The sequence below is a fragment of the Macrobrachium rosenbergii genome, chromosome 42 (genome assembly GCF_040412425.1).
Source record: "Macrobrachium rosenbergii isolate ZJJX-2024 chromosome 42, ASM4041242v1, whole genome shotgun sequence".
In the NCBI taxonomy this organism is placed as follows: domain Eukaryota; kingdom Metazoa; phylum Arthropoda; class Malacostraca; order Decapoda; family Palaemonidae; genus Macrobrachium; species Macrobrachium rosenbergii.
In genome coordinates this window covers 35506408-35534269 of record NC_089782.1, presented here as the reverse complement: position 1 = coordinate 35534269, position 27862 = coordinate 35506408, and the positions used below count along the sequence as shown (strand labels likewise).

General features: G+C 35.0%; 1 protein-coding gene and 1 long non-coding RNA gene across 13 annotated transcripts in view; one reads left to right on the top strand and one right to left on the bottom strand.

The window, feature by feature from the left end:
- Positions 1 to 27862, top strand: part of LOC136828253 (uncharacterized) — a 295190-nt gene that overhangs the window by 151884 nt on the left and 115444 nt on the right. For 2 of the 3 annotated variants that reach the window (XR_010849971.1, XR_010849969.1), the window contains exon 4: positions 8998 to 9036. This is a non-coding gene — a long non-coding RNA (uncharacterized lncRNA). Of the gene's footprint in view, positions 1 to 8997; positions 9076 to 27862 lie in introns of all 3 variants that reach the window. The other variant, XR_010849970.1, reaches the window with a different exon arrangement.
- rsh (radish) overlaps positions 1 to 27862 on the bottom strand; it is a 181943-nt gene that overhangs the window by 91254 nt on the left and 62827 nt on the right. For 7 of the 10 annotated variants that reach the window (XM_067086104.1, XM_067086108.1, XM_067086098.1 and 4 more), the window contains exons 3-4: positions 19749 to 19872; positions 9985 to 11591 (exon numbers count right to left, since the gene is read on the bottom strand). In XM_067086104.1, coding sequence (XP_066942205.1) covers positions 9985 to 11587 — 1603 coding nt within the window. In that variant the 5' untranslated portion in view covers positions 11588 to 11591; positions 19749 to 19872. The remainder of the gene's footprint in view (positions 1 to 9984; positions 11592 to 19748; positions 19873 to 27862) is intronic. The other 3 variants (XM_067086099.1, XM_067086106.1, XM_067086100.1) reach the window with 2 other exon arrangements.

Below are 27862 nucleotides of genomic sequence, written 5' to 3'. Positions count from 1 at the left end.
GCAGTGGTAGTGGTGCGACCTATGTAGTAATTGCTTAGGGCTTGACATTTCCCTTCAGTACATTTAAATTTGTATATTATTTTGGTTAACTCCCACATTCCTCTACGGATGGCCATGCTATTTTGTATTACAATGGTGCTGACTAGTTTTGGGTGGCAGTAGACATGGAAGGAAATGCTCTCGTTGGAATTTGTAGTTGTCGCTGGCAATTATCCTCTCCATGGCATTGACTTCATCCTTGAATTGGTTAAGATATGCAGCTTTGTAATACAGTATGATCTATTACAAAGCAAAATAGCACAGCCCCCAGAGAGAGATGTGGGAATCCACCAACGTAGCATACAAATGTAAATGTACCGAAGGTTCAAGTCAAGCCTTTAGCAATTACTACACATAGGGTTAACCAAGGGCAAAATTTCAACACTACATAGACGACCACGACCGTAAACGACAGTAGAATTATTAGAAAGCACAAAGATGTACATAGAGAAGCCCAGTTCCCAGATAGCAGATAGCCAGAAGCTGTGAACATAAATCAACAATGGCCTGCATTAAACATACAGAGGAACACTGACTTCATCCTCCCTCCTTCAAGGATATCACAGGACATCCATAAGAACCAAAAGGGAGACATGAGCAACAGAATGCCCCAGGACACGGCAGTTGACAACGAAGCAAATCAAGACTATCGGCCAGAAACGGGAATCATGCCCTTGCCCACACCCTTTGCTGCAAACCGCTGTATAGGACGCATCCTACGGAACACCAGGAATGCCCATGCTGCCACCCAGACCACCAGCAAGAAAATGAGACCCGCCGACCAATAGAAATTCAGCACCCCGATGACGTCATATTTAAAATGTAAAAGGCCTCATGCTGTAATATAAACATTGTATGCCAGTTTGTTGTTTAGTCCTGAAGACGTCACCGATGAGTGAAGAAACGGTCCGTCGACTAGAATAAGTAAATGGAAAGAATCTTGAATGAATTTTCCTTATTCCTGAGAAGCTTGCCTGATGAGGAAAAGAAATATAAACTGATTCAAAGTCGTGATAAAAAGATAGTATCTGCAAACAGTGCCATTAATTCAATAGAAGTTACATAAGAGAGACAATATGCCTAAATAGCATATATATATATATATATATATATATATATATATATATCAGTTGCTATTACTACAGGTACTGTATGTAGTGTGCGATGCTGCAACGTGTACATCCTGTGTACAGTATGAGCCGTTGCAGTGTATAATTTCTGTACATAGCACATGCTGTTGCAATATATACAATCTGTATAAGGTAGATGTTGCAACTTAGTTTCTGTACGTGAGATACTGTTGCATTCTCTGAGAAATACAACAGATGTTGTTTCTGTCCATGAGATTCTATTGCAATCTCTGGGAAATATACAATAGATGTTGTTGTAGCTTAAGCTCTCCAAACACAGTACATGGGATTGCAAAGTATGCCTTCTGTATACAGTAGATGCTGTTGCAACAAATGTTCTTTTTTAAAAAAAAGCACTTACGAACTAGAAATCTAGAAACACTCTAGTATGTGGCAATCTTTTCATTCGAGTTGCTGCACACTTAATTATTACGCTTATTTTCTAGCCAGTGTAATATCAGTGACCACTTTGCTGTGCATGATCGAAGTGATTGCTGTTACTGTAAATTTTCTTCTTTTTTTTTATTGAAATTTGAATTCAGACAGGTATTAAAAATTTCATCTTAAGACTAAGTTTCTTATATCTAATGAGATTCCAATGAGGCGTTTTGTGATTGTTAATGAAGTCTGTGTGTACGTGGGTAAATGAAATGCGGAATACTCATCAGTGTTTGTGTTTGTGTAGTCATTAAATGTCCAGATTTAGCTGTTTGTGCACTCGTTTATATTGTTGTTGGTGTAGTAAATTGGTTTTGACATGCCTGTTTTTCCAGACTTTTGACACAAGAGATGAAAACATTAGGTCAGTATGATTTATAAGTTCATTAGCTATGTTTCTTATTAAAATAAAAAAAAATTTCATTGATGAAAAATTACATTTTAAAAAAGTAAAATTCTGACGCTGTTAACGTAAGGAAATACTTTCGGACCGTATAAGGTATTCGATATCTTTATATCTATGGTAAGTTTACTATTGGGATACGAAGTTTAATTTACTGACTTTTAATAATTGAGAATACTTTTTCCAATTCCAAGTTTAGTGCCTGAATGTAATTAAATATTTTCCTTACACTTTGAACGTCGAGATGATTCCTATATTCGTTCCATAAATTTATTTGATTACTTGCATATTGATTTTTTATTATTTTATTCCTAACTATCCTTCACCCTGTTCTGTTTTCCTCTATTCTGTAGTTTATCCTTTTGTCTTCATCATTTACATTCGTCATGATTCCTATTTGCATATTATTCCCATTCGTGATTCCCATCTCCGAATTCTAACCCTTTTTATCAATCCAGTATTCTCATTCATTACTTTTAGTGATGACTCGTGGTTTATTTAGCTCCAGTTTGTGACGTTTGTGGTCTGTAAAGCTTGTATTTATTGTGATTCCCCTTCTAATTTTTTATTTACTCTGATCTATATTCATGTATATATATATATATATATAATTCGTATATTCTGATATATTCTGACAAACATACACACACACTCTCCACACACACAACACACACACACACATATATATATATATATATATATATATATATATAAATATATATATATATATATATATATATATATATATATATATATATATATATATATATATATATATATATATATATATATATATATATATATATATATATATATATATATATATATTGTTACTCCGGTTCATTTAACTGGGTGTCGTCTCCAAAGAAGATGAAATGCCAAATTGGTCACTACCACATTTATACTTAACTAGGGAAACGTGGATGAACCTCCTGTTTATGAAACGTCATTAGTGGCTACCCACATAGAAGGCTCATTAGTAGTGTATCCAACCTGGCTCGATAGTTAATGCCTTTCTGTTGAATACCTTCATTATCTATCCAGCACTTTCTAGGTCTTGCATTCCTTCTCCCTTCTAACATTTCCAAATTATATTCAAATTTCATGAACATAATCATCCTCCATCAATGTGTTTTTAACACATTGATTCATCTTGTCGCGCATGCTTCCTTTTTTCACTACTTCTATGCATATCTCATTTCCACCCACTTTCATAGCTTCTCACAAAATGTATACAAACATTCATCTCAACAGCTACTTACTGTTTTTAATTCGCTTTCAATGTCTACACTTAACACACTTAACATCCATAAACGAGAGGTGGCTCAACAGTCAGTTTGTGTACCCTCACCTTGGCCTCCATAAGCATTCCAAGATTCTGACCAAGTTTTCTGACCTTCCTTGCCTCCATTTTTCCACCTTCCATTTTATCTTTCTATGCACCCTCTTCATGATTGCCATTGGGTCTTACAACCTTACTCTCGCTCTTGTTTCATGCCCCACTTTGTCATCCTGCAGAAACTTTCAGAATAAGCTTTCAGAATCTTTGACTACTTTCTGCAGCTTTCACTATCCCCAATCAGCAGTTTATCATCTACAAACAGCATTTCTTGAAGCATTTCATTTGTAAGAATAGAGACATAATTTACCCTTGTCTGAGTCCCACTTCTGCACCAGACTAGTCACTTTCATTACCCTTGTCTCAGCCCCACTTCTGCACCAGACTAGTCACTTTCATTACCCTTGTCTCAGCCCCACTTCTGCACCAGACTAGTCACTTTTATGTCTATATATTCAGACAAATTTGACTTTTTCTTGAAAACCTTTTTATAGTCTATACCATACATCCTCACTACCCTTCACATCACCTCGCTATTGGTCTTATCATAAACTTTTTCAAACTCAATGTGTGACACATGTATCTTTGTCCCTTTACTTTCAGACTTCTTACAAAGGTGTTTCATAGCAGACACTTAATCTAAACACTCTCTTCCTTAGTTAAATCGAGAGTGTTCTTTCCCTGTCAGTCCTTTAGACATACAGCTTACTTTCACAGTGAATCCCAGATTATACACCTTCCTTGGTATACTAGTAAAGTTGCCCATGCAATTCTTACTTGTATCACCTTTACCTTTATATTTTGGAACATTTAGTTTTATCTCTCATCTTTTCAGAACCTTTCTCCTATCAGACATATCATAGAACTTTCTCAAGGTTTGTCATCTCCATATCATAACATCTCGTTTGTAATCCCGTCATATTCTGTTATCTTCCCATTCTTTCAACCTCTGAATGGACTTCTTTACAGCCAAATCAGTCACCTCCACAAGCATTCTCAGACTTTTATTAACCCTTCTCATTCTTGCATACCCCTGTTCTGCCTTAAAATGGAAGACTGCAGTATCTGCAAAAATACAAAACTGAGAAAAATGGTAGGTACTCCTTGCCTTACTACTGATTTTGCAGATACTGCAAATGGGACCCCCTAAATACTCGTGGAAAGCATTGAAGAATCATTCTGAAACTGCAGTTACTTGTGTATTATTGCTACATGAGCCCAACAGGTGGCACATCTCAATTTCTGAAATTTTGCAGATACTGCAGTTTTCCATTTTAGGGCAGTGTTCTTTCATATTCAGCATATCTGCAGACCTTTCATTCAATTAACTTGGGACTGCTTTCACTTCAGACTGCATTTCTCTATTGACTACTTCTATTCTGAGATCCAAACGTTCATTGACCCTTCTCTGTGCATTTACTTGCCTGTAGAGCAACTTATTCTCCTAAGTTCTTGCTTACCTTCTTCACTGTATTTCCTATTGCTTGACTCCTTTTCCTCTCATATTCTTTTTGACCATCTACATATCTCTCACATTATTTTTGATTATCTGTCTACATCTGTCCCATATTATTTTTGACTATCTGTCTACATCTCTCTCAAATTATTTTTGACGTTCTTAGTCGTTCTTATATTTGGTGTAATCAAGTCTGCGTCATTAGTGTTCATGATTGATGTTGTCAAGAGTGTTGTGGCTGTGTAGTATACGTGTTTGTCTCGTGTGTTTACAACTTGTGACAAGCATAACCTTATTGCTTATAACCAATACTTGCCGTGATTTATATATATATATATAAAGAGAGAAACAATACGATGCATAACAAAAAAGCAATAGAAATACCAATGAGAAATATCTTGTAGGAATGACTACCCTATTGGGTCATTGCAATAAGGTCAAATTTTTAAAGATCATTAGCGCATGACAAAAAAGTGCTCCAGCTAAGTTACTGATTAGAGACAGAACTTCAGTCAGGCCTCTCTGTGAGTATATATATAGGCATAGGCCATAGTTACAACATTCCTCTTAGCCACAATGCTATTAAGACATAAATAGGTCAGATCATGTTAGGGTCCAGGGAGGGGTTTGTTGAGGGTAGGCTTAAATAGGTCAGATCATGTTAGGGCCCAGGGAGGGGTTTGTTGAGGGTAGGCTTAAATAGGTCAGATCATGTTAGGGCCCAGGGAGGGGTTAGTTGAGGGTAGGCTTAAGTAGGTCAGATCATGTTAGGGTCCAGGGAGGGGTTTGTTGAAGGTAGGCTGGGCATGATGAGGTCAAGGAGGTTAGATCTAACCTCCCTGGGTAAGGTCAGGTAAGGTCAGGGTCTTATTGGGTTAGGCTCGAAGGGTTAGAGTCTCTTAAAGCGAGCTGTTAGGCTTTACATAGATTCCAAGGGGTGGGTATAGAGGGTTGGGTATGAGGAGCAGGGAGGAATAGAGGGTGGAGAGGGGGGAAACAAGAAGGGTATTTGAGAGGGCCGGGTCAATGGGGTATTTCAAGAGAACAGTGACGGGTCTGGTCTTTTGAGGGAATGTTATCACAGCATGTTTAGCCTCATTCACGTCATCTCTCTCTCCCTCTGACGTTCGACGTCGGTGACCATCGTTGGTGTGACGCCACTTTGCTGCTGATGTCTCTTCCACTGAGTTTGCTGGTTTGGGGTCAGTTTTGGGTTTTGGACAGCTGAATGGATTTACTTCAAAAGAATTCTTCGTGAACTCGAGCGAATGATTATTTTTCAATCAATTTTATTTTTTATGTGTCATCAGGAGAGGGATGGCATGATCTGAGTCATGTTTCAGAGGCTTTATTTTTAGGTTTTGTGAAAAAAGGTAACAGTTTGTTTTTTTCTTTTTGTATTATCCAAATCATGATTTTGTTATAGCCTCGAGCTTGACCGTCATTTAATATGCATTATTTTTATTATTAGTATTATTATTATTAATATTATTATTATTCAGAAGATGAACCCTATTCATTGACGTGAAGCAAAATTTAAAGACTTTCAAGTAACTTGATTTGGATTTTACAGAAAGAAACGATACTAGATAAGATAAAGGGAATCCTATATATATATATATATATATATATATATATATATATATATATATATATATATATATATATATATATATATATATATATATATATATATAGCATATATGACTTCACAGTGGGTATATTAGGAGAGATGTTAGCTTTTAAATGGGCAATAGGAAACAAGTACTGTCAGTGATATCGAAGGTACTAGGTTAAATCAATACTACATTATAGACACTATTAGAAACTAGTGGGGAGAGAAAAACCTTCAGCTACATGAAAATATATGTGGTAATATGTGACAGTAAATATTTTAATCACTAAGTGGCCGAGTATCAGCTCTTGTGAAAACACACCGTTGATGGCTCTACAAATGCAGTTAAAAAAAAAAAAGGATTTAATAAACAAACCCTTGCCATAAGTAAGGGCTTCGTTGTTGCAAGGTAGTTAAAGTTAGTCTTGACCCTCTTTTTTTTTAAAGAAATAATTTTTTTTATTCTTAAAAGTATCCACTTGCACAGTTGCACGTTTAATCTCATTCAGGGATCACGAAAGCAAGGTTTGTCTTCGTTGCTTTGAGATGAAGTAGCCGACGAAAACCTGTCCTCATATTTCTCGTGAAAAAACACCAATTTAGAGTAAATCTAAAGACACATGTATATACACACACACACACACACACACACTCACACACACACAAACGAGGGAAGGTTGGTGAGGTAATATGGAAATGCAGCAAGGAATGGAGAAGTTGTAGCTACTTCGAGGTTAAAATTGGAATGGAAATGAAGGAAGGAATGGAGAAGATGTAGCTACTTCAAGGTTAAAACTGGAATGGAAATAAAGCATGGAATGGGGAAGATGCAGCTACTTCAAGGTTAAAATTGGAATGGAAATAAAGCAAGGAATGGAGAAATTGTAGCTACTTCAAGGTTAAAATTGGAATGGAAATGAAGCAAGGAATGGAGAAGTAGCTACTTCAACGTTAAAACTGGAATGGAAATAAAGCAAGGAATGGAGAAGATGTAGCTACTTTAAGGTTAAAATTGGAATGGAAAAAAGCAGGGAATGGAGAAGTTGTAGCTACTTCAAGGTTAAAACTAGAATGGAAATAAAGCAAGAAATGGAGAAATTGTAGCTACTTCAAGGTTAAAATTGGAATGGAAATGAAGCAAGGAATGGAGAAGTAGCTGCTTCAAGGTTAAAACTGGAATGGAAATAAAGCAAGGAATGGAGAAGATGTAGCTACTTTAAGGTTAAAATTGGAATGGAAATAAAGCAAGGAATGGAGAAGATGTAGCTACTTTAAGGTTAAAATTGGAATGGAAATAAAGCAAGGAATGGAGAAGATGTAGCTACTTTAAGGTAAAAATTGGAATGGAAATAAAGCAAGGAATGGAGAAGATGTAGCTACTTTAAGGTTAAAATTGGAATGGAAATAAAGCAAAGGGAATGGAGAGGTTGTAGCTACTTCAAGGTAAAAATTGGAATGGAAATAAAGCAAGGAATGGAGAAGATGTAGCTACTTCAGAGTTAAAATTGGAAGGAAGAGGATGTGGTATTTCAATTGTAGAACATGCAACTGTTGCCAGACGGACATAAGCAGCCGTTGCCACTGGTGTTTTTTTTCTGAAACATGTTCCCTTGTTTTCTTCATTGTTGTGTGTCCTTCCCTGGATCCTCACTATTTCGGTAGATTTGTTACAAAACTTGAATAACGGTGAAAAGTATATATACTGTTTACAGTATTGCTGGCAGTGTTGATATGCTTAGCTGTTTAAGTCATGCTTCTAGGTTATTTTCCCATTACACTGAAGTTAGAAAAAAAAAACATTGTAATGAATCGTTTGCCCTGTCACCCTTCACAGATACACCACCAACTGGCTGCGTATGCCTGCCTGGCTATAAATCCACAATTGACACAAACATGGGAGGGAATGTGATAACTGTCGCGTTAGGTGCAAAGTTTTGTCAGTTTTAGATCGATGAAGGCAGCTCATTGATTGCCGTCTTGACATCAGCTGTAACTTTTCGATGGCTAAATCTCAAAATCAAGTTCCACGATAAAATAACATTCTTTTAGAAAAATGTGTTACACATTAAAAGTTATTATTATTATTATTTAGTTAGCTTTGTTGTCACTTTACCATCATCATCAAATTCATCGTTATCACTATTGCTGTTGTGGCTAACAAGTTGATTGTGATTGTTACATTTAACAAACTTGTGTTAGTTGTCTTGTAATTAAGATTGTAATCTCGTCCTTAGTTTCATGCAGCGCAAAATGAAACGACACAGTTTAGTGGTTGAAGAAAAGAGGCAAAAATAAATAAATAAATAATGAGAAAGTGTATTCTTTCTCTTCTAATTCAAGTCATCTCTTCCCGGACTCCTTCCATCTCGTCTAGAATGATTAAAAAAAGTTCTTTCTTATTAGTTAGTTTTGAATGAGGTGAAAATTATAATTGTTGTGTTATAGTGGAGGCTAGTAACTGAATTTTTTATCCTTACTAGAGGGACAAACACTTACCCATAGTTAGAATCTTTTGTGTGAAAATTTTGCCAAATAAAACATTAAAGATTACTGATCAATTAAATCTTTCTTTTTCAGGAGCTAGGACGCACGCCTGGATGGGCAGTTCTTTTGACTGTGAGTTAAGATTTGTCATGACAAACCGGTTTTTATAAGGTATATTACATCGTATTTAGCAAATGGGAGTATTTGCAAAACATCCACTTATTATTGAAATGTAAATTGCATTGTAGAGAGTGAATTGACATGCAATTTATTTTTCATATTTTAGTTGTCATATTTTACCAGGTGCAAATGTTGCTTGTGTCATTTGCACTGAACTAAGAAGGCTCATTTGTCATTACTTTTTTATACAGCAGGCTGAAAAATGTTTCTGTTGATCGTGGTCGTCTTCTTTTAGAAGTTTATGGTTAATATTTAATGTTAGTCCTCTGGTGAATTATACTGGAATTTATCGTCAGACGGATTGGGAATAGCTTGTCTTGAAGAAATTTCAGAAAATCTGCGAAACGTCCACAACTCAGAAATGAATTAAGGCTTTATTTTATTTTTTATGAATAAGAATTGTGATTTATGCCAGAGCGAGATGAGAATAAAGAAATTTTTTTCATAATCAAATAACGTGGCCACTTTCAAGTACAGCTCTTTCTCTTCCCATCGAAACCTTTCTGTAGTTGCTCCCAAATCTTGCTAAAGTGGGTGGTAAATGGTAACCCCTAGGCAGATCTCACGTGAATCTCACCAGTTTTCACTTATATATGATATTTAAGCTCCATTGCAACTCCTGTTCATTAGCCCTCACGTTGTTAACATGAACATTTTGCGATAGTAGAACTTTAGAGGACAGTATAAGGTAGTGGGTATGAGGATTTTGAAACTGAAACTATCCTGTTTGCTTGAATTCATCACTATATCCTGTGTACTGCTCTTTGAGTCGACATGTCTGAAGGGGCGGGACATGATAAGAGGTATAGACAAAAACAATAGAATAGTATTTATATACCTGACAAACATGCACATTAACAACTAGAACGCTATTAGCAACTGAAATAAGAATGTATGTACCTGTCTGGGTGGAAGTGTCGAAGAACGCACACGAAGTCTCAACTGTCATGGTGGCAATGGTCCCATCTGTGATCTGGGCGCAGGAATCTCGACGCCCCCTTGATTTCGACATCTCTTCACTCTGGGTGCTCTGGCGTCGGAAGTTCCTCGCCCGCATGATGTCCTCAGTAGTAGACTGACGGCGAAACCCTCTGGAGATGAGAATTTCTTCCGTAGTGGACTGCCTACGGAGGCCCCTTTCCTTGGGAGAATGCTCCCTGGATGAGCACGTGGATGAGGAATCTGGAGATCGAGGGGACCGCGATGAACGTCTTCCTCTGCCGTGGTACTCTACAGCTGTAGTGGACTGCCGTCTCAGCCTACTTCTGGGAGATGTTTCGCGGGAGTTCGAGTCACTTGCCTCTGGGGATAAGTGTGGCCTGGAGTCTCGTCTTGCTTTTCTTCCCAAGGACAGTTCTTCTGCTGCAGCTGAGTCAGGGGATAACGAATCTCTGCGACCTTTTCTTGGCAGGCCATCTGTCTCTGGGGCGTCTGGTGACAGGAAAGGCCGTGAGCCTCTCCTTGACCCTGGAATTGGCAGACCTTCTTCAATTGCAGTTGATTGTCTTCTGAGGCCTCTGTATTTTGGGGATGGCTCTCTGCTACCTCTGCCAGATCCTCTCTCAGGAGACACTTGGGGACGAGAGTCTCTTCTCCCACGATAGATTTGGGTTGTGGAATCTCGACGAATTGTAGTTGTTGGTGACGAAGGGGCGGGTGAAGAAACTGGGGATCTGGGTTCTATGATTCCGGGTTCTGACTGGTCTTTGCCGCTTGATACTTGGGAAACCAAGGAGGTCTGGGACACGTGTGACTCAGCTGAGGCCTGCGTCGTAACGGTAGGCCTAGGCACCAAGTCCCTAGGTTCGGGAGAGGAAACATGCCTAGGGGAGTGTATTTCAGGTCGGTCAGGAGAAGCAGTCTTATCGATACTATTTCTTGAGGATCTAGGATAGACTTGTGTTGTAGAATCGCGACGTTCCTTTTTTTCTTGTTCTAAAGAGTCTCTTCTTCGGCGTAGAATCTCCGCCACACTTTCTCTTCTAGCTAGAAATTTGGCGATATCTGTTCGTATGTCCGTGCCGCTTTGTCTTCTCTTTTTCATTTCGGCCGAAGATTCCCGCCTGGTTTTGTTGCGGGGCACGTCCACCATGGAGTCTCTGCGCCGCCATGGTAAGGACTTGGCTATATCGGCGAGGGATTCTCTCCTTGTAAGATCTCTACTCTCCCTACGGGTTAGCGGTCCCACTGGGGTGCTGGTGTTCGACGTGCAGGTGCTGGTCGAGCGCTGCTCTGTCGTTTCCCGGCGACCCCAGTCGCGAAGGATGTCGGTGAGTTGCGCCAGAGAGGATCGGCGACGGCGGGTTGTGGGCGGCGAGGTCTCCCTCACCTCCCGCGGCGGCTCGATGGTGGTGATTTGAGCCGAAGAATCCCGCCGGCCCACCCGCGGCCTCGGCGACGAACTCTCGCTGTGGATCTCATCGTAGCCATTGCCTCCCTCCCAAACGAGTCCCACCTGGTGACTCAGGATTGGGAGGTTACACACAAAGCAAATGGCTGACATCCTCCTGCGGGGAGACGTAAAGGGTTAGCGGAAAGTTTTCTTCTGAATTTCAGTTGTGGGACATTTTTTTTTTTTTTTAATTATATGACGACATATTTGGCTCAGGGTGTCGGCCAAGAGATACACACACACACAAGGCATGCTGTTTTAGTTTTAGGTTGATATACTTAAGTCTTACTTAAGAGTAAAATTCGTGAGATTAGAACAATTTATAATGATACTGAATATCCGTAAGGTGATGACAGGGGTGATTCCATAATGTTTGCGAGTAACCTCCAGACTTATTCTATAATAAGATTTTTCTTTTATATTTAAAGAGAAAGCGTGATTATCTTTTTATTATTGCCTACAAAAGCAGATTCAACTGAAATGTCTGGAGATAACATTTATTTCATCACAAAATACCATTTCCTGGAGGTTACCCTTGAAGTATGATGAATATGATGATTAAGACCTTTACTATTAAGATGAGTTACTCAGGCAAAACTACACAGTGACATAGAACTACGAAGAATCTAACTATTGACAAAATTTATTTTATATATGTTGGGTATGTCTCTTACACTAACCTACAGGATGTTTAATATATTTAAAATCTGGTGAAACGCAGCTGTTTCAGTATGTAGGGGAAGACTGATCTGTACATGGTCTGTTGAGTTTCCGAATCTCTCTCTCTCTCTCTCTCTCTCTCTCTCTCTCTCTCTCTCTCTCTCTCTCACTATGTAGGGAAAGACTGATCTATACATATTCTGATATGTTTCCGAAGCTCTCTCTCTCTCTCTCTCTCTCTCTCTCTCTCTCTCTCTCTCTCTCTCTCTCTCTCTCTCTCTCTGTTTCAGTATGTAGGGGAAGAAGTCTTTTCTGTACATATTCTGTAGTGTTTCCGAAGCTCTCTCTCTCTCTCTCTCTCTCTCTCTCTCTCTCTCTCTCTCTCTCTCTCTCTCTCTCTCTCTCTCTCAGTATGTATGGGAAGAAGTTTTTTCTGTACATATTCTGTTGTGTTTCCGAATCTCTCTCTCTCTCTCTCTCTCTCTCTCTCTCTCTCTCTCTCTCTCTCTCTCTCTCTCTCTCTCTCTCTCTCTCTCAGCATTACTTACAAATTCAATACAAATTGCTCATTTTTTCTAATTAATTTTGTAAAAATTTTGAGGGAAATGTCGTTCTATTTTGGATAAATGCTCAGTATATATAAATATATAGATAGAGAGAGAGAGAAGAATTATATGTAAACTTATCGGACTAACATCATATTACAGTCTACTTGGTGTTGGCTGGTCATGTTGAACGTGTTGGGACGAAGAAATACACTTTTCGTAGAGTATCCCATGAAATCCCGATATTGGTATCGTTTTCTTTAAAAGCCATAAGAGAGAACCAGCACATCATTTATTCTGGGGTACTATTACATTTGGATTTTCAAAGGGGGCCGATTTGCAGGTAGTTTGTTTTCTCGTCCATGGCCGTTCTTTTGATTCAGTTATGCATGTACGTGGTGTATGTTAGGAGCATTTAATTATTTTATTTTTTGTATGGAAGGGGTTGCAATTATATTGCAAAAAAAAATATAAAGATAGTCGTTAAAGACTGGCTAACTGATTTTTGTTTATGTCCTTTTATAGCCAGTGATCATATCTCCACCTTTAACCTTATGTATTTAGCTCTCTCTCTCTCTCTCTCTCTCTCTCTCTCTCTCTCTCTCTCTCTCTCTCTCTCTCTCTCTCTCTCTCTCTCTCTCTCTCTCTCTCAGATAGTGTCATGTAGTAGTTTAAATAATGTGTAAATGTTAGCATGTTGTCTTTGTAGATTTGAATCGCAAAATTATTAGAAGATTTTAACATAATGTGTCACATAAATCTGTGTAAGGGTCTTGGCTTTGAACAAGACCTTTGTGAATGGTGAACTCGTGTTTCTGTTCGTTCTTATCGAGTTAATTTGTGTGTTTATGTTTGAAAATCTCAAATGAGAATTGTAGTAGTGGTCTTCATGTCGTCTACATAATGTGTCATTTTGTAAACAGAAAATGATTCACCTTAGCAAAACAAAGTAAACAGTTCTTATTTCTAAGATTTCATATCCAGGTTCACACGATATGGTGTACTCTCCATTTCAATGATGGGTGGAAGTGAAAAGCAATGTACGCGAATATATATATGTACTGTGTGCTTAAGACAGGTCGTTTTATGAATAAAGTTCTACATACAACATCTTCTATGACAGGTTCATGTGATCTCGGTAGAAATTGTCATTGCAAATGAGTTTTTAAATGATTTGAAGGCTTTCGCCTTGTCAGGTTTGTCATTCTTTTTTCCATAAAAACATAAAAACACCGTGGTATATAACAGCTGTCCACAGAAACTGATACAATAACTGTGTCCAGCATTACTTCAGAAAGTAGATGTTATAGAGATGGGTAGATAGATTAAAAAAAAAAAGTGGGGGGCGATGGATTTACAAACGGGACCGACTGACAGAACTAAATTAGGGGAGGGGTGGGGGCGGGAAATCGACAGGACTTAAAAAAAAAAAATTAAAATCACCTGTCAGAAAGATAAAGGATATATTAACTACTCATTTAAATTTCTATATTTAGTGAATTTTGTGTATCTTCATGCACCAGTATATATACGACTTTCAACTTTTGATTTTTATCATTACTCAGAGTTAGCGGCTGAAATTAACTTTTTTTTTTTTTTTTTTGTTTTTGTTTAAAGACAGAGACTGTTAATGAGTTCATGCAGTGGTTTAGACAGTGGTACTTTTCTCGTTTATTTACGATCGAGGTTTAAAAAAGGCGAGCTTATGGTATATATATATATATATGTATCCAGTGGCCATCTGGAGTGGTTCTGTTTATTTTTATTTTGTCCACGAGCGCAAGAACAAACAGGCAAACAGGAAACAGACACATGTGGAACGTAGATTTTAGTTTGAGGCTTCTATTATGAAGAGTTTCATCCTTTTAGTTTATTTAGGTTAACGACGGTAGTCTTGTACTGATCTTTTTCGCTTCAGTTTCCTTTTTTTTTTTTTTTTTTTTTGCTTCGGTTCGCGTCATGATGATTACTTTAATTCTCTTCGCCTTGCTTCTAACTGTAAATCTTTTATTATAAATAATTTTTGTACATATGAATATACAAACATATATATGTATATATACACACTATATATATAAATGCATATATATAAATATATGCACATTATATATATAAATATATATATATATATATATATATATATATATATATATATATATATATATATATATATATATATATATATATATATATATATATATATATATATATATATATATATATATATGACTGACTCATGAAGGGACACCTGCTCATTAGTGTGAAGCCAAAATCACCCTTAAAGTCATAGTTACGACTTCTCGGTCACGTTGAGTTTCACAACGGCAGTTCATGAATCAGTGTAAATGAGATCACCTATGTATTCAGTTCTATTATTCATTACGATACGACATCTTCCTCGCGGTACTCTAATGTGATGAAAATCGTGTGGTTTTTGAGACGGAATTGAACAACATATCCTTGGCGAGTTTAAAGTCAAAACCTTTATGACGGCTTGTTGCATTTATTATTTTGACCTGGGTAACGACCTTGTATGGCAAGTGCTGAAAAACGCTTGAATATTGAGCTCTTTTTAGTAGATTTAATTCTAACGGTTACTGCAGTGGGATTGACTGGTAGATTATTGGGAAATTTGTCGTAAATATAGCTTGAAAAATGGCAAAATTGTATATAACCCCTAATATTTTTTAGACTACTGGAGATACATCGTTGTGACATCAATTATGACCAAAATTTTCCATGGATCAGTTAAAAAAATATGACTCATTAGGTGATGTATATGTTTTAATATCTCTTTAAGATGCATTCATCTGTGGCTAGTAATTTAGAAAAGGCATTGTAAAGAAATCTTGAAAAACAGTAATGGTGACAGATGGCCGACGCACACTTGAATAAAATCCCGACGCAATTCTCTTTTACAGAAAATATATGTCGACGTCTTCGTAGACCTGTATCTTGGAAACTCTTCATTGGCGTGATCAGTACAAAATCACCGTCGGCTTTCTCATTTGTTTAGTGATTTCATTTAGATGCTCAGTCGTAAGAGAATACGTCTCGACACGAAAGAGAGACAGAATTACACGATGATCAGAGAAGTTACTTTACGAAGGGCCAGATCTGTGAATGTTTTTTCCCTCTTTTCTTTATTTTAATTATTATGTTTTTTTTTACCTTTTATGTTCTCGAATCAAAGGCCTACTCTATGCTTTTGTAGTCGGTTTTGCCTGACTCTCAAAACCCACTTTTTGTTAGTACGGGTACAGTTTAAGCCCTTATTTATATTTCGATAGATTGAGTTGCCTAACTTTCAAAATCCCCTTTTTTGATTTGGTTCCGAAAGCTGCCTGTGGGTAATGCGGGTAAAATTTAAGCCCTACTCTTATGTTTTGATAGATGGTTTTGCCAAACTTTGAAAATCCATTTTTCAACTTGGTTCTGAAAGCTGCTTGTGGTTAATGCGAATAAAATTTAAGCCCTTATTTATGCTTTGATAGATTGCTTTGCCTAACTTTCAAAATCCCTTTTTTGAATTGGTTCCGAAAGCTACCTGTGGTTAATATGGGTAAAATTTAAGCCCTACTTTTATGTTTTGTTAGATGGTTTTGCCCAACTTCCAAAATCCACTTTTTAATTTAGTTCCAAAAGCTACCTATGGTTAATGCGGATAAAATTTAATATCTGAGATACCGACACACCTATCCTGAAATGATTTCTCTCCGTAACTTAGCTTTTACTTTCCAAACATGATGTTTTACATTTTCATTAGTCAGCTGTGATTTACACTCTGAACTAAGGATTGCTTTGCTTTCTTTTAAAACTACATTGTGCAATATATCTTTTATCTAAGTATCAAATTTGATATATGACCAGTTTCTGTGATTTTTTGGGGGTAAGGTATTTATTTCTTTATAGCCTTTTATCCCTCGAGTAACATGCTCAAAGGAACTTTTACCCAAGTATATTTTGTCATGCATATTTACATTAGAATCCAATTTATTTGTCAGTATCATTTCCGAACTATTTTTTAGCACGTCATATAAATCATTATTTTATTGCATATCTCATATTGCCCAAATTTAATGCCCTCTCTGGCATCATTTTTCTTTCATGTATAACATCATTGATTGGGTTGTTATTATTTTAATATTTTTAGTTTTGCCTTTGTTTTTTTACAAAGATCATCTTCTCCCCATGCATCTCAGTACTATCTGTAAAAAATATAATGTTTTTAGTTTTACCTTTATTTTTTTACAAAAATCTTTACGTCTTTTCTTCATACATCTCAGTACTTACTGTTTTTCTACATTCATAAACGAAATGAGATGCGTTTGAGTTGTAAGGCACGTGAAATTAATTTCCCCTCTGTAATAAAATTATTCTTGATGGAAAGGCAACATATGGCTTCAGAAACGCTAGAAATATAGTTAAATGATGAGGAAAATAAAAGTAACTAGCAATTAGATTTAAACATCTTTAAGTGAAATGACTCAGACTGCACTAAAATAGCAACTGCTCTTCTGTTTAAACCTTACATTAATAAACAACATTCAATATTCCTTCGTGTTTTAAGCTATTTCATTTATGCAGTTACTTTTTCATAATCGCGTAGACAACTGTATTGCTCTAAAATAGAGGACTGCAGTATCTGCAAAAATACAAAACTGAGAAAAATGGTAGATACTCCCTTGCCTTACTACTGATTTTGCAGATACTGCAAATGGGACCCCCTAAATAAAGTATTGAAGAATCATTCTGAAACTGCAGTAACTTGTGTATTAGTGTTCCACGAGCGCAATAGGTGGCATGTCTCAGTTTCGAAAATTTTATAGATACTGCAGTTTTCCATTTTAGGGCAGTGTATATTATGGTATTTTTCTGAAAACACATACTTATAGATGTCTCAGTTTTAATAGTTTTCAGTAAAGTATATTACTTAGCTTTGGCATTGGCTTGGCATGTAAAGAACGGGCTTAAATCTTCAAGCAATTGGTGTTTAAAGATATTGAAATATGACATTTTTAAGGAATAAGGTAATGAAAGGATTGATCATTTAGCATTTGCATTTTGGTTCTTTTAACTGAAGAAAATGAATCTGCGTGTGGACATCTTTCATATTTTTTTTTTTATCATATGTTTCATATCCTGACGCGTGGTGCATCCTAGTCATCCTACATTTTAACCGACATCCTGTCAAGATCGATTTAGGTTTAATGTTTGTGTTACCCAGTCCTATAAAATAAACTCTTGAATTTGCTAATAGATAATCTTTTTTAATGCTTAATTTTTTTTACTGGGAGTTGGGCATTCTGGCCTGTAATTAAATCTATCAGATGCTTTCGGATTTGACAAAGAATAATACTGATATCTTGAATGTGCCTTCAGACAGCCCATCGTATAACTGTTATTTTCAATATGTTTTAGAAAGTTACTGCATAAAATTGATCTCTTTAATGTGCTTGCCCTCATCCCATGGGATTACTTCATAAAATTGATCTACCTAACACGTTTGCACATTCCCATCACATAATATAATAGATAGCTATATAAGGTTTTAAAGACAGCTGCGTATTATTCAAACCTGCATCATTCTTCCGCACATCCTAGTGTCTAACGAACAACTAGATTACGCTATTATAACATTCCACTTAGTCTTTGCTTTTAAATGTTTTATGTGTGAGAGATTTTCCCTCTGGGAATTCGTAAAACATTCAGAGATCTGGCGACATCTACCGTCCTCAGCGAGACCAAGTTGAGTTAGAGAAGGTGGCCCCTAGTGCTAGTAGGTATTTGTGGTTTATAAACCCAGGCGATAAACTTCCAGATATCTGTCATAATTTTTTTTTTTTTTTGAAAGGACGACCTTCTTCCTTGTTATTGCTTTAAAGTCCCAATCGCGGAAGGACACCTGTGTGTTTAAGAAAAAATATATACATGAGAATATAGTTAAGAATGCAAAGGTAACTTTTAAACTTTTTTTTTCTGGGGGGAAGGGGGGAGTTCCTGGCCTGTATGGCATCTTTGTGGCTAGAGAAGAAATTCGAAGTTATTTTTTTTTAAAGATGACTGCGATAGGACATCTGCGTGTTACAGAATGAGGCATAGAATTACGAATCAATATTCGAACCTTAATTTTATATATATATTTTTTAGGAAGCTGTGTGTTTAGAGAATAAATATATATGTGTAATTATTGTCATTTTTTTTCTTGATAGCTGTTACTGTTTGGTGTAGAGAGGAGATTACATAACCAACGAATTTTTTATTTAGAAAATCTCGTATTCCTTTTCCTCATTATGATTCTGATGTTCGTTTGCTTTAAAAGAAGCTTTTATTATTAGGTGGAACGAGGAGTGATTTGTATGTTGTTATGCTGAAATTCCGAGTAAATTCTTGGTTAGGCAATTAAGATTAATTTGGAAATAGAAAAATGAAAAAAAAGGAAGATTCTGGTGTTGGAAATACCTGTAATAGACGAGAAAAAATCATGAGTTAAAATTACAGACTATAAAAATGAATTTATGATTAAAACTATGAAAAAAAAGGGACCAGGTATCAATGCATTGGTAACATTTGTAAGTCATGAAAAACAAATACACAAGGAAAATGTGTCCTGAATCTAATTTGGGGAAGCAGGGAAAGAAGCATAAGCCAAATTCATGAATTTCCTTCAATATATTTTTTTTACTTGTATTGACTTTTTAAGGAAATAGAATATGTCATCAGTTCTCTTGCATTAAATTTTGTGCCCCTCAGGAGTTGAGGACAATCCTATGGAAGCAGAGCGGGATGCAGGAGTTGATATATGTCGCTAGGTGTTATGTGTGTGGACAGTCTTAGGACGAGGAAAGCCAAGGAGGTTCATTGGTAACTCACGAAGATAACACAAGGGGGTGCCTAAGGTTCACTTTTGGGACTATATGTATTTTTATATAGAAAATTTTTTTTTTCTTTTGAGGGATGGGAAACCTGGGTTTGTTTTTTTTTTTTATTAATTTGTTATTTTCCTCCTTTTCTGTATATAATTTTTGTTTTGGTTTCAAGGGATCTAAACCACAAATACCACTCACCAGGTTTTACCTGATAGCCAGAGCTAAATGGTGGGGGTTCACCTGGATCGCTCCCATAATGGAGAAGAGTGTTCGTCTTCCTCCTCCTCCACGATGATTGAGGCGGTGATAGAGCTGCCCACTCCTGCAAAGGGGGTAAGGAAGGGGGTAGGGGGTGGGGGAGGGAATTCGGAGGTGGGTATAGGGCACAGGCACACGCAGATGTGCACGCACGTTGGGGGGAAAGAGAGAAGAAAGACACGCCTCGTTTTAGTTCTCTTCTATTAAGGGGACCTGAGCAAATCTTAGAGCAGAATTCCTTATTTTTATTATTTTATTGGGAAGGGAAGGGTATGGGAGGGGCCTGGAGGATACGCGGAAGGGGTATGATATTGGTTTCGTTGAGGTGGGGGTTTTGGGGGGGGGCGGTGTTGTTGGTCCTTGGGCATAAGTTTGAGAGATAGAACCTGATGCATGGTATTTCATCCCTGACTGCTAACACTTTTATAGTCGTCTAGTTTTGAAAAAAGGATGCTAGAATATTTTTCTCTTTTTGCCAAAGAGAGGAAATCGTTGCTTCATTACTGTCAATGGTAATTAATGATTACATGTTAATTACTCCTTCTGGTGAAACACACTGACCTTGATTTATATCCTTCCACGGATAACAGAAATCCTCTCCAATTCCTTCTCTACTTCTGTGACACTAGGAATTTTCACGGAATTCTCACAGAAAATTCTGTGATGAACTGTGAATATTTGCCTAAGGGAGCAGAAGGGTGCCATAGTTATGGCACAAGTTGAAACGGTTAATAACTTGAAATAGATATATGACTATTGTGTGACCTTTTGCTTGACATTATTCGGTATGCAGCGACTGGTATTTAGGTGCGGGTTTTTTTTTTCCTCCATCAAAATGGTATGCGCATAACTCGACTCTTTTTGTTATTTTGTTTTTTTTTTAAGTGCAGTTGCAAGTTTTACAAGAAACAAATAATAATAATTGATTATTGTAAAATATTGGTATAGGATACTCGAAATTTGATAAGTGGGAGTAGACGCACATTTTATTTCATTAACTCAAAGGGAAACTCGTTTAAGTATGAGGGATCTTAATTAATTTAGATAAACCCCTATCCATTGAGGTTTGATTTTATATGAAATAATAGGTACATGTCTTACAGTTTAAAGTTACTTCTTAACTAAAATGAACATAGATTTTGAATTTTAATGGAAGTAGTTGCTGAATTCTTTGCTAATCTTTTCAAATTGCAACTTCTGCTAATAGGCTATACTTGAATTTGTATAAATTTCAGTTCATACGTATATTGTTTGTCGTTCTCTATATTCCTTATGTAGCATTGATTCACCAGTCCACCGCGAATGGAGAAATAATCAATTACTGTTCAGATAAATGAAATTCATTCAACCGAATTAAGTTTAGTAACGTATTCGCATGATCTTTGGTCTGTTTTGGATTTTAAGTATGAAAAATCAGTTAAGTAGGAACTCGTGATTTATTTCCAATTTATATGTATCTTTCTACCACTCCCTGCCCGTGCCTGCCTGCAAGCAACGTTTTTGGACGTAGGCAGATTGTTGCCAAGTCAAAATGTAAAAATATAGAGTTTTGAAAATATAATTCATGGTCTATTTAAAATCTTAGAAATAAGGATGAAAATGTAACTTATAGATGGACGGTTCTTTTACAATTATGACAATAAGTATTTTACGGAATTTACGCTTCTGAATAGTTGTAGAAACGACGGAAAAATTGCTGAATGGTGAGTGTTATTTTGATACCAATTATTTCTTTCCGCTGCTCATTGCAAATCTGTATTTCCAGTTTTTCCTCTTATTGACAATTGTATTTACAGTTTTTCCTCTCGTTGACAATTGTATTTACAGTATTTCCTCATTGACAAATGTATTTACAGTTTTTCCTCTCATTGACAATTGTATTTACAGTTTTTCCTCTTGCTGACAATTTTATTTACAGTTTTTCCTCTCAATGACAATTGTATGTACAGTTTTTCCTGTCATTGACAAATGTAATTACAGTTTTTCCTCTCATTGACAAATGTATTTACAGTTTTTCGTCTCATTGACAGTTGTATTTCCTCTCATTGACAATTATATTTACAGTTTTTCCTCTCATTGACAAAGATGATTTTTAAAAAATTTTTTTCTAACAAGTAAAACGTGTCTAAGTAATCAGTTTCACACGACGATAAAAGTGTCAGCACCAGCGATGTCCTCATAGTTAGATTTCATCATATTTAAAGCTGGCAAACTGCAAGAGAATTATAGGCACAAGAGATGAATAAATCAATATTTTTTTTTACACAAGGTACACATGAATTATTGAGAGACTGAAAAAACCCTTCTAATTAGACATATATGGTTATTCAAGGATACCTGTATTGGTACATGTAACGGTTAGAGTTCAGTAACAAGTGAAAAATTAATTACAGTGAATAACGGTTGCGAACTGACAAAGTCGTCAATGAAGAGAATGAAGAAAATGATGAATAGAGAGAGACAGGGATAACACATGTAAAGAATGAATTTTTATGGTAACACTTGAATTATCATGATATCAGTGAAGAGTAGATACTTGGAATACATGAAATAGCTTTTTTTTTCTTTTGTCACTTGAGAGGTGGGGTCAAACCAGCACCTTTTCTGACAACCTCTGGTGTCATGCTGCCAACAACCTTTGCACAGAGCGACCAACAGTTTTTCTTTTTTTTTCTTTTTTCTTTTGGCCACAATTACAGTCACACTGTTCTGGAACACAGACACGAACTCTGTGCAAAGGTTTGCTCTGCTATGATCACAGACGGGTGTCAGAAAAAGGCCCTGTATGACGCCGCTTCGTCACCAAGAGTAGGGTGTATCTATCACACACTTCGTTTTGTATAATATCTGTTATGATATTTCGTTCCTTCGCTGTCAAGAGTATTATTATTATTATTATTATTATTATTATTATTATTATTATTATTATTATTATTATTATTATTATTAGTGGAGAAAAGCGCAATGATGTCATAGTAAATATATCTTGAAAATATATGCAGACCGAGAGCTTTTGAGAACCTGCTCGTTTTCGCGAAAGCTCTCGCTTTGTATATATATTTTTAATATATATTTACACTGACATCATTATGGATTTTTTCACCATTTTAGTCACTCATGCAATTATTATTATTATTATTATTATTATTATTATTATTATTATTATTATTATTATTATTATTATTATTATTATTATTATTGATAATGAATGCTCATTTCTAAAATCGTGTTTTCCTTGTGAGGAATGTTTCGGCAGCCATGAAAAGTACTTTATTTTTTTGTAATATCTTGAGTTGCGACAAGAAATAATTGACGTAGGAGCGAATGGAAAAGTGTTTCCGTAACTGGAACTAATTCTACTTTTTGAGCTAATCAAACGGGATACTCTGAATATTGTAGATCGATTCTTGCGTAATTATTTCCTGTGAATATTCTAGATCGGTTCATGCCTAAATTATTTCCTGTGAATATTCTAGATCGATTCGTTCCGAATTATTTCCTGTGAAAATTCTAGATCGATTCGTTCCTAATTATTTCCTGTGAAAATTTTAGATCGGTTCTCGCCTAATTATTTCCTGTGAAAATTCTAGATCGATTCTTGCCAAATTATTTCCTGTGAATATCCTGGATCGATTCTTTCCTAATTATTTCCTGTGAATATTTTAGATCGATTCTTGCCTAATTTTTTCCCGTGAATATTCTAGATCGGTTCTCCCCCCCCCCTTTTTTTTTTGCCAATACGAGAAATGCTTCAGGAAGGGATCCTTGTGCCCGCGGTTTGACTGGGCCGAAACAGGGGGGAAAATAAAAAGTATTTTGAGGGACAGAAGTAGGATAGAACCCTAAAGAAAAAAAAGAGATTCAAGGGTCTAGGTAGAAAAACTTTGTTGCATTTTTAATCTACAAAGGAAATAATGTATTGTATAGTGAAAAAATTGTTTATGAAGTTCCATTTATGTGTCTCATGCATAATGTAATCTTGTACAGCAGTTATACAAGACCGTGAGTGAAAACAATATTTGCTTAGTCATCCTATAAACTAAGTGGAAATTCGAAATGCGTTTTCTATAAAATAAAATATGAAAGAGCTGATTTTCTCTTGTGATTGAGTTGAAGTCGATATAAGACATATTTCCTTTTATTTTGTTTTTATTTTCCTACTGGCCTTGTTTATAATTATTGCCAGTCAAAAGTCTTATAGTAATCAGTTCTTTAAAGCAGTATGTGAAGATGTGTAAATTGTATAAATTCCATTTTTTGATTGATAGTTTTCAACTTTCCATTGTAATTTCATGTACAGCGGCGGCAGTGCCGTCAGTGCACCTCACTTGATGGGCTGTAGGCATTGCTGTAAAGTCGCCTGCCCGGGAAAAATCTTAGGCACATCCTTTGGTTCCAACTCCTTTTATGACCCTTGTGCCCGAATATATATATGCCTGGATCACTGAAAGACCGGGTTTCGGATCGAGTCAGAAATTTATAAACATATATGTTCATTTCCATATATATACAAATTTTATTTGTTGGAGTGTGTGTAGATACTGAACACAAAAATGAAATTAATGCAGAAATTTATATATATATATATATATATATATATATATACATATATACATAGATAGATAGATATATATATATATATATATATATATATATATATATATATATATATATATATATATATATATATATATATATATATATATATATATACATATATATTGTAATTTTGTTGTTTGGAGAGATGAATTACGAAGAAATTGAAATTATATGACAGTGGTCCACAGAAAGTTTATATATATATAAATCAAGAACCCAAATCGGACGAGCGACCTCTGCCCCATATTTGTAATAGAAGTCAAGACGGGTTAAAACCAAAGCCACAATTTAGCTGCTCAGTAGAAACGAAAAACAACTTCCAGAATTTTCAAGTTTTCAATTTTGAGTCCGTCTCGCATTTATGTCTCATCATCGTTCATTGGTCGTGTCTCCTCCTGGTTTTGTTTTTATTAAAGGGCAGCGGAAGTAGGAAGATAATTCTGCAGCAAATGGCTGATCAGAGTATGGGCCGAAATAATAGTAGTAGAAAAGTGGGCTCGAGGTTTAGCTGAGTGGAGCAGTGTCCAAAATATCACTTGTAGAAACGAGGCGGAGAAAAGCCACCTTGCCATGTGGTAGGAAGATGATTTCAGGGATAAAGTGAGGGTTATTGTACTCTCAGACGAATTGTCCTTGCAAAGTGCGATGGTGCAAATTATGTTATCCGAGAATGAGACCCCATTACTCCTAAAGACAGGTTGATAAAACCAAGGGTAGATCTTTTTCGCATATGACAGAGGAGAGAACTCATGGTATAGTACCCGAATATATATATATATATATATATATATATATATATATATATATATATATATATATATATATATATATATATATGTATATATATATATATATATATATATATATATATATATATAATCTATATATTTATATACTAACATTTATCTTGAAACGAGATTATATATATATATATATATATATATATATATATATATATATATATATATATATATATATATATATATATATATATATATATATATAAATATATATATATATATATATATATGTATATATATATATATATATATATATATATATATATATATATATATATACATATATATATATATACATTTATCCATATCGAAACGGGATTTTACGGTAGGTTATAATTATTTTCAAAGTAAATTCCCAAGTATTGCATTTACTAAGTTATAAAAACTTAGTAAATGACATTACCGCAGAATAATAAAAAAAAAAAAATCATGCCTAATTTTGTTCAAGATACGATATACCGCATAATCAACGTTATGTTAAATAATAATAATAATAATAATAATAATAATAATAATAATAATAATAATTATTATTATTATTATTATTATTATTATTATTATTATTATTATTATTATTATTATTATTATTATTATTTCAGGAGCGTTACCGCAGTTGCGCAATATATGCCTTCTTTTTATGAACAAAACAGCGCCTTCTCATTTTATGGAATTTTATCGCTTCGTTCATTGACCTCGAAGAAAACAGGCGTTTTAGTGTTTTTCCTCGTCACGAACGAAGCGTTCGTGTTTTGACCTATATTTTCTTATTGAAATTGAACAAAACATTGATTTTTTTTCTAGAAATTATGGGTGATTTTACTGCATATTTATAAATCCGATTATTATTTTTTTTCTGTTTTGTAACGAACAAAACCAGCGCCTTTTGGTAGATTTAATCAGAACTAAAACTGAAATTTTTTTTGGGGGGGCGGTGGTCGGGTCTATATTACTGAAAAAAAATAAATTTTAGATTTTTCGATAAGTAGTGCAGAAGCTTGCCTTATTTTTCATTTAGATTTGCCTTATTTTTCATTCAACTTGAATGATTTATATATATATTTTTATTACAATATAAATATTATATATATCTTATATATATATATATATATATATATATATATATATATATATATATATATATATATATATATATATATATATATATATATATATACATGTGTGTGTGTGTGTGTGTGTGTGTATGCATGTATGTGTATGTATATATAATGTATATATATATAGATATATATAGACATACATATACAGTATATATGTATATGTATATAATATATATATATATATATATATATATATATATATATATATATATATATATATATATATATATATACAGTATATAACAGCTATTTGAAAATTGAATTGTGAAGCAATGCAAATAACCTTTCCTCGCAGGGCACATTATTTTCAACTACAGAACTCCAATTAATAGTAAAGTTGCGTTCAGTTGTACGTGCATGGGTTCCTGGATTAAGGCAATAGAAATTAGTAAACGAACGACGTAAACTTTCAGGCGTAACTTGGCTATTTTTAAAAGGCGGTAGCATCTGTATTCTCGAGTTGCGGTAACGAATGTGATAATTACCCAGTTGATAATTTTATGAACAGGATATGGTTCTATCTACTTCATACCTTTTTAGTTTTCTGTAAAAGAAAACTATTGTGCCGGCTTTGTCTGTCCGTCCGCACTTTTTCCTGTCCGCACTTATTCTGTCCGCCCTCAGATCTTAAAACCTACTGAGGCTAGAGGACTGCAGATTGGTACGTTGTTCATCCACCCTCCAATCATCAAACATACCAAATTGCAGCCCTCTAGCCTCTGTAGTTTTTATTTGATATCAGGTTAAAGTTAGCCATGATCGTGCTTCTGGCAACGATATAGGCCAGGTCACCACCAGGCCGTTGTTAAAGTCTCATGGGCCGCGGCTCAGGAAATGACAGCTGTTTTTTTTTTGTCATAACGGAGCTTAGCTCGGTTTGTATGGATAACTATTCACCACTTTTATATATATATATATATATATATATATATATATATATGTATATATATACATATATATATATACATATATATATATATATATATGTATATATATATATATATATATATATATATATATATATATATATATATATATATATATATATATATATATATATATATATATATATATATATATATATATATATATATATATATATATATATATATATATATATATATATATATATATATATATATATATATATATATATTTATATGTATGTGTGTATGTCTTTGAGAGAGAGAGAGAGAGAGAGAGAGAGAGAGAGAGAGAGAGAGAGAGAGAGAGAGATCAATAGCGTCGAATTTGGCTCCCTATACGCAGGCCATTGCCAGACATTTCACATAACGTGCCTTTTTGTGTTGGCGATTTAGGACTTTGGAAATGGGGAACCTATTAGAAAAATGTTCAGGTGTTTTATAAGGCTGGAATTAGCCAGTTTTATTCTCTTCGCAGCTCAGACTTTTTCTAGAAAGCCCTGCCTTTCATCTTTGAAGCTGTGACGTCAGATTGACCTGAAAATAAGTCTAAGTAAAATTCAACTATCTTTGGGTCCCTTGTTTAAAAAAAAATTTTTTTTTTTGTATGATAT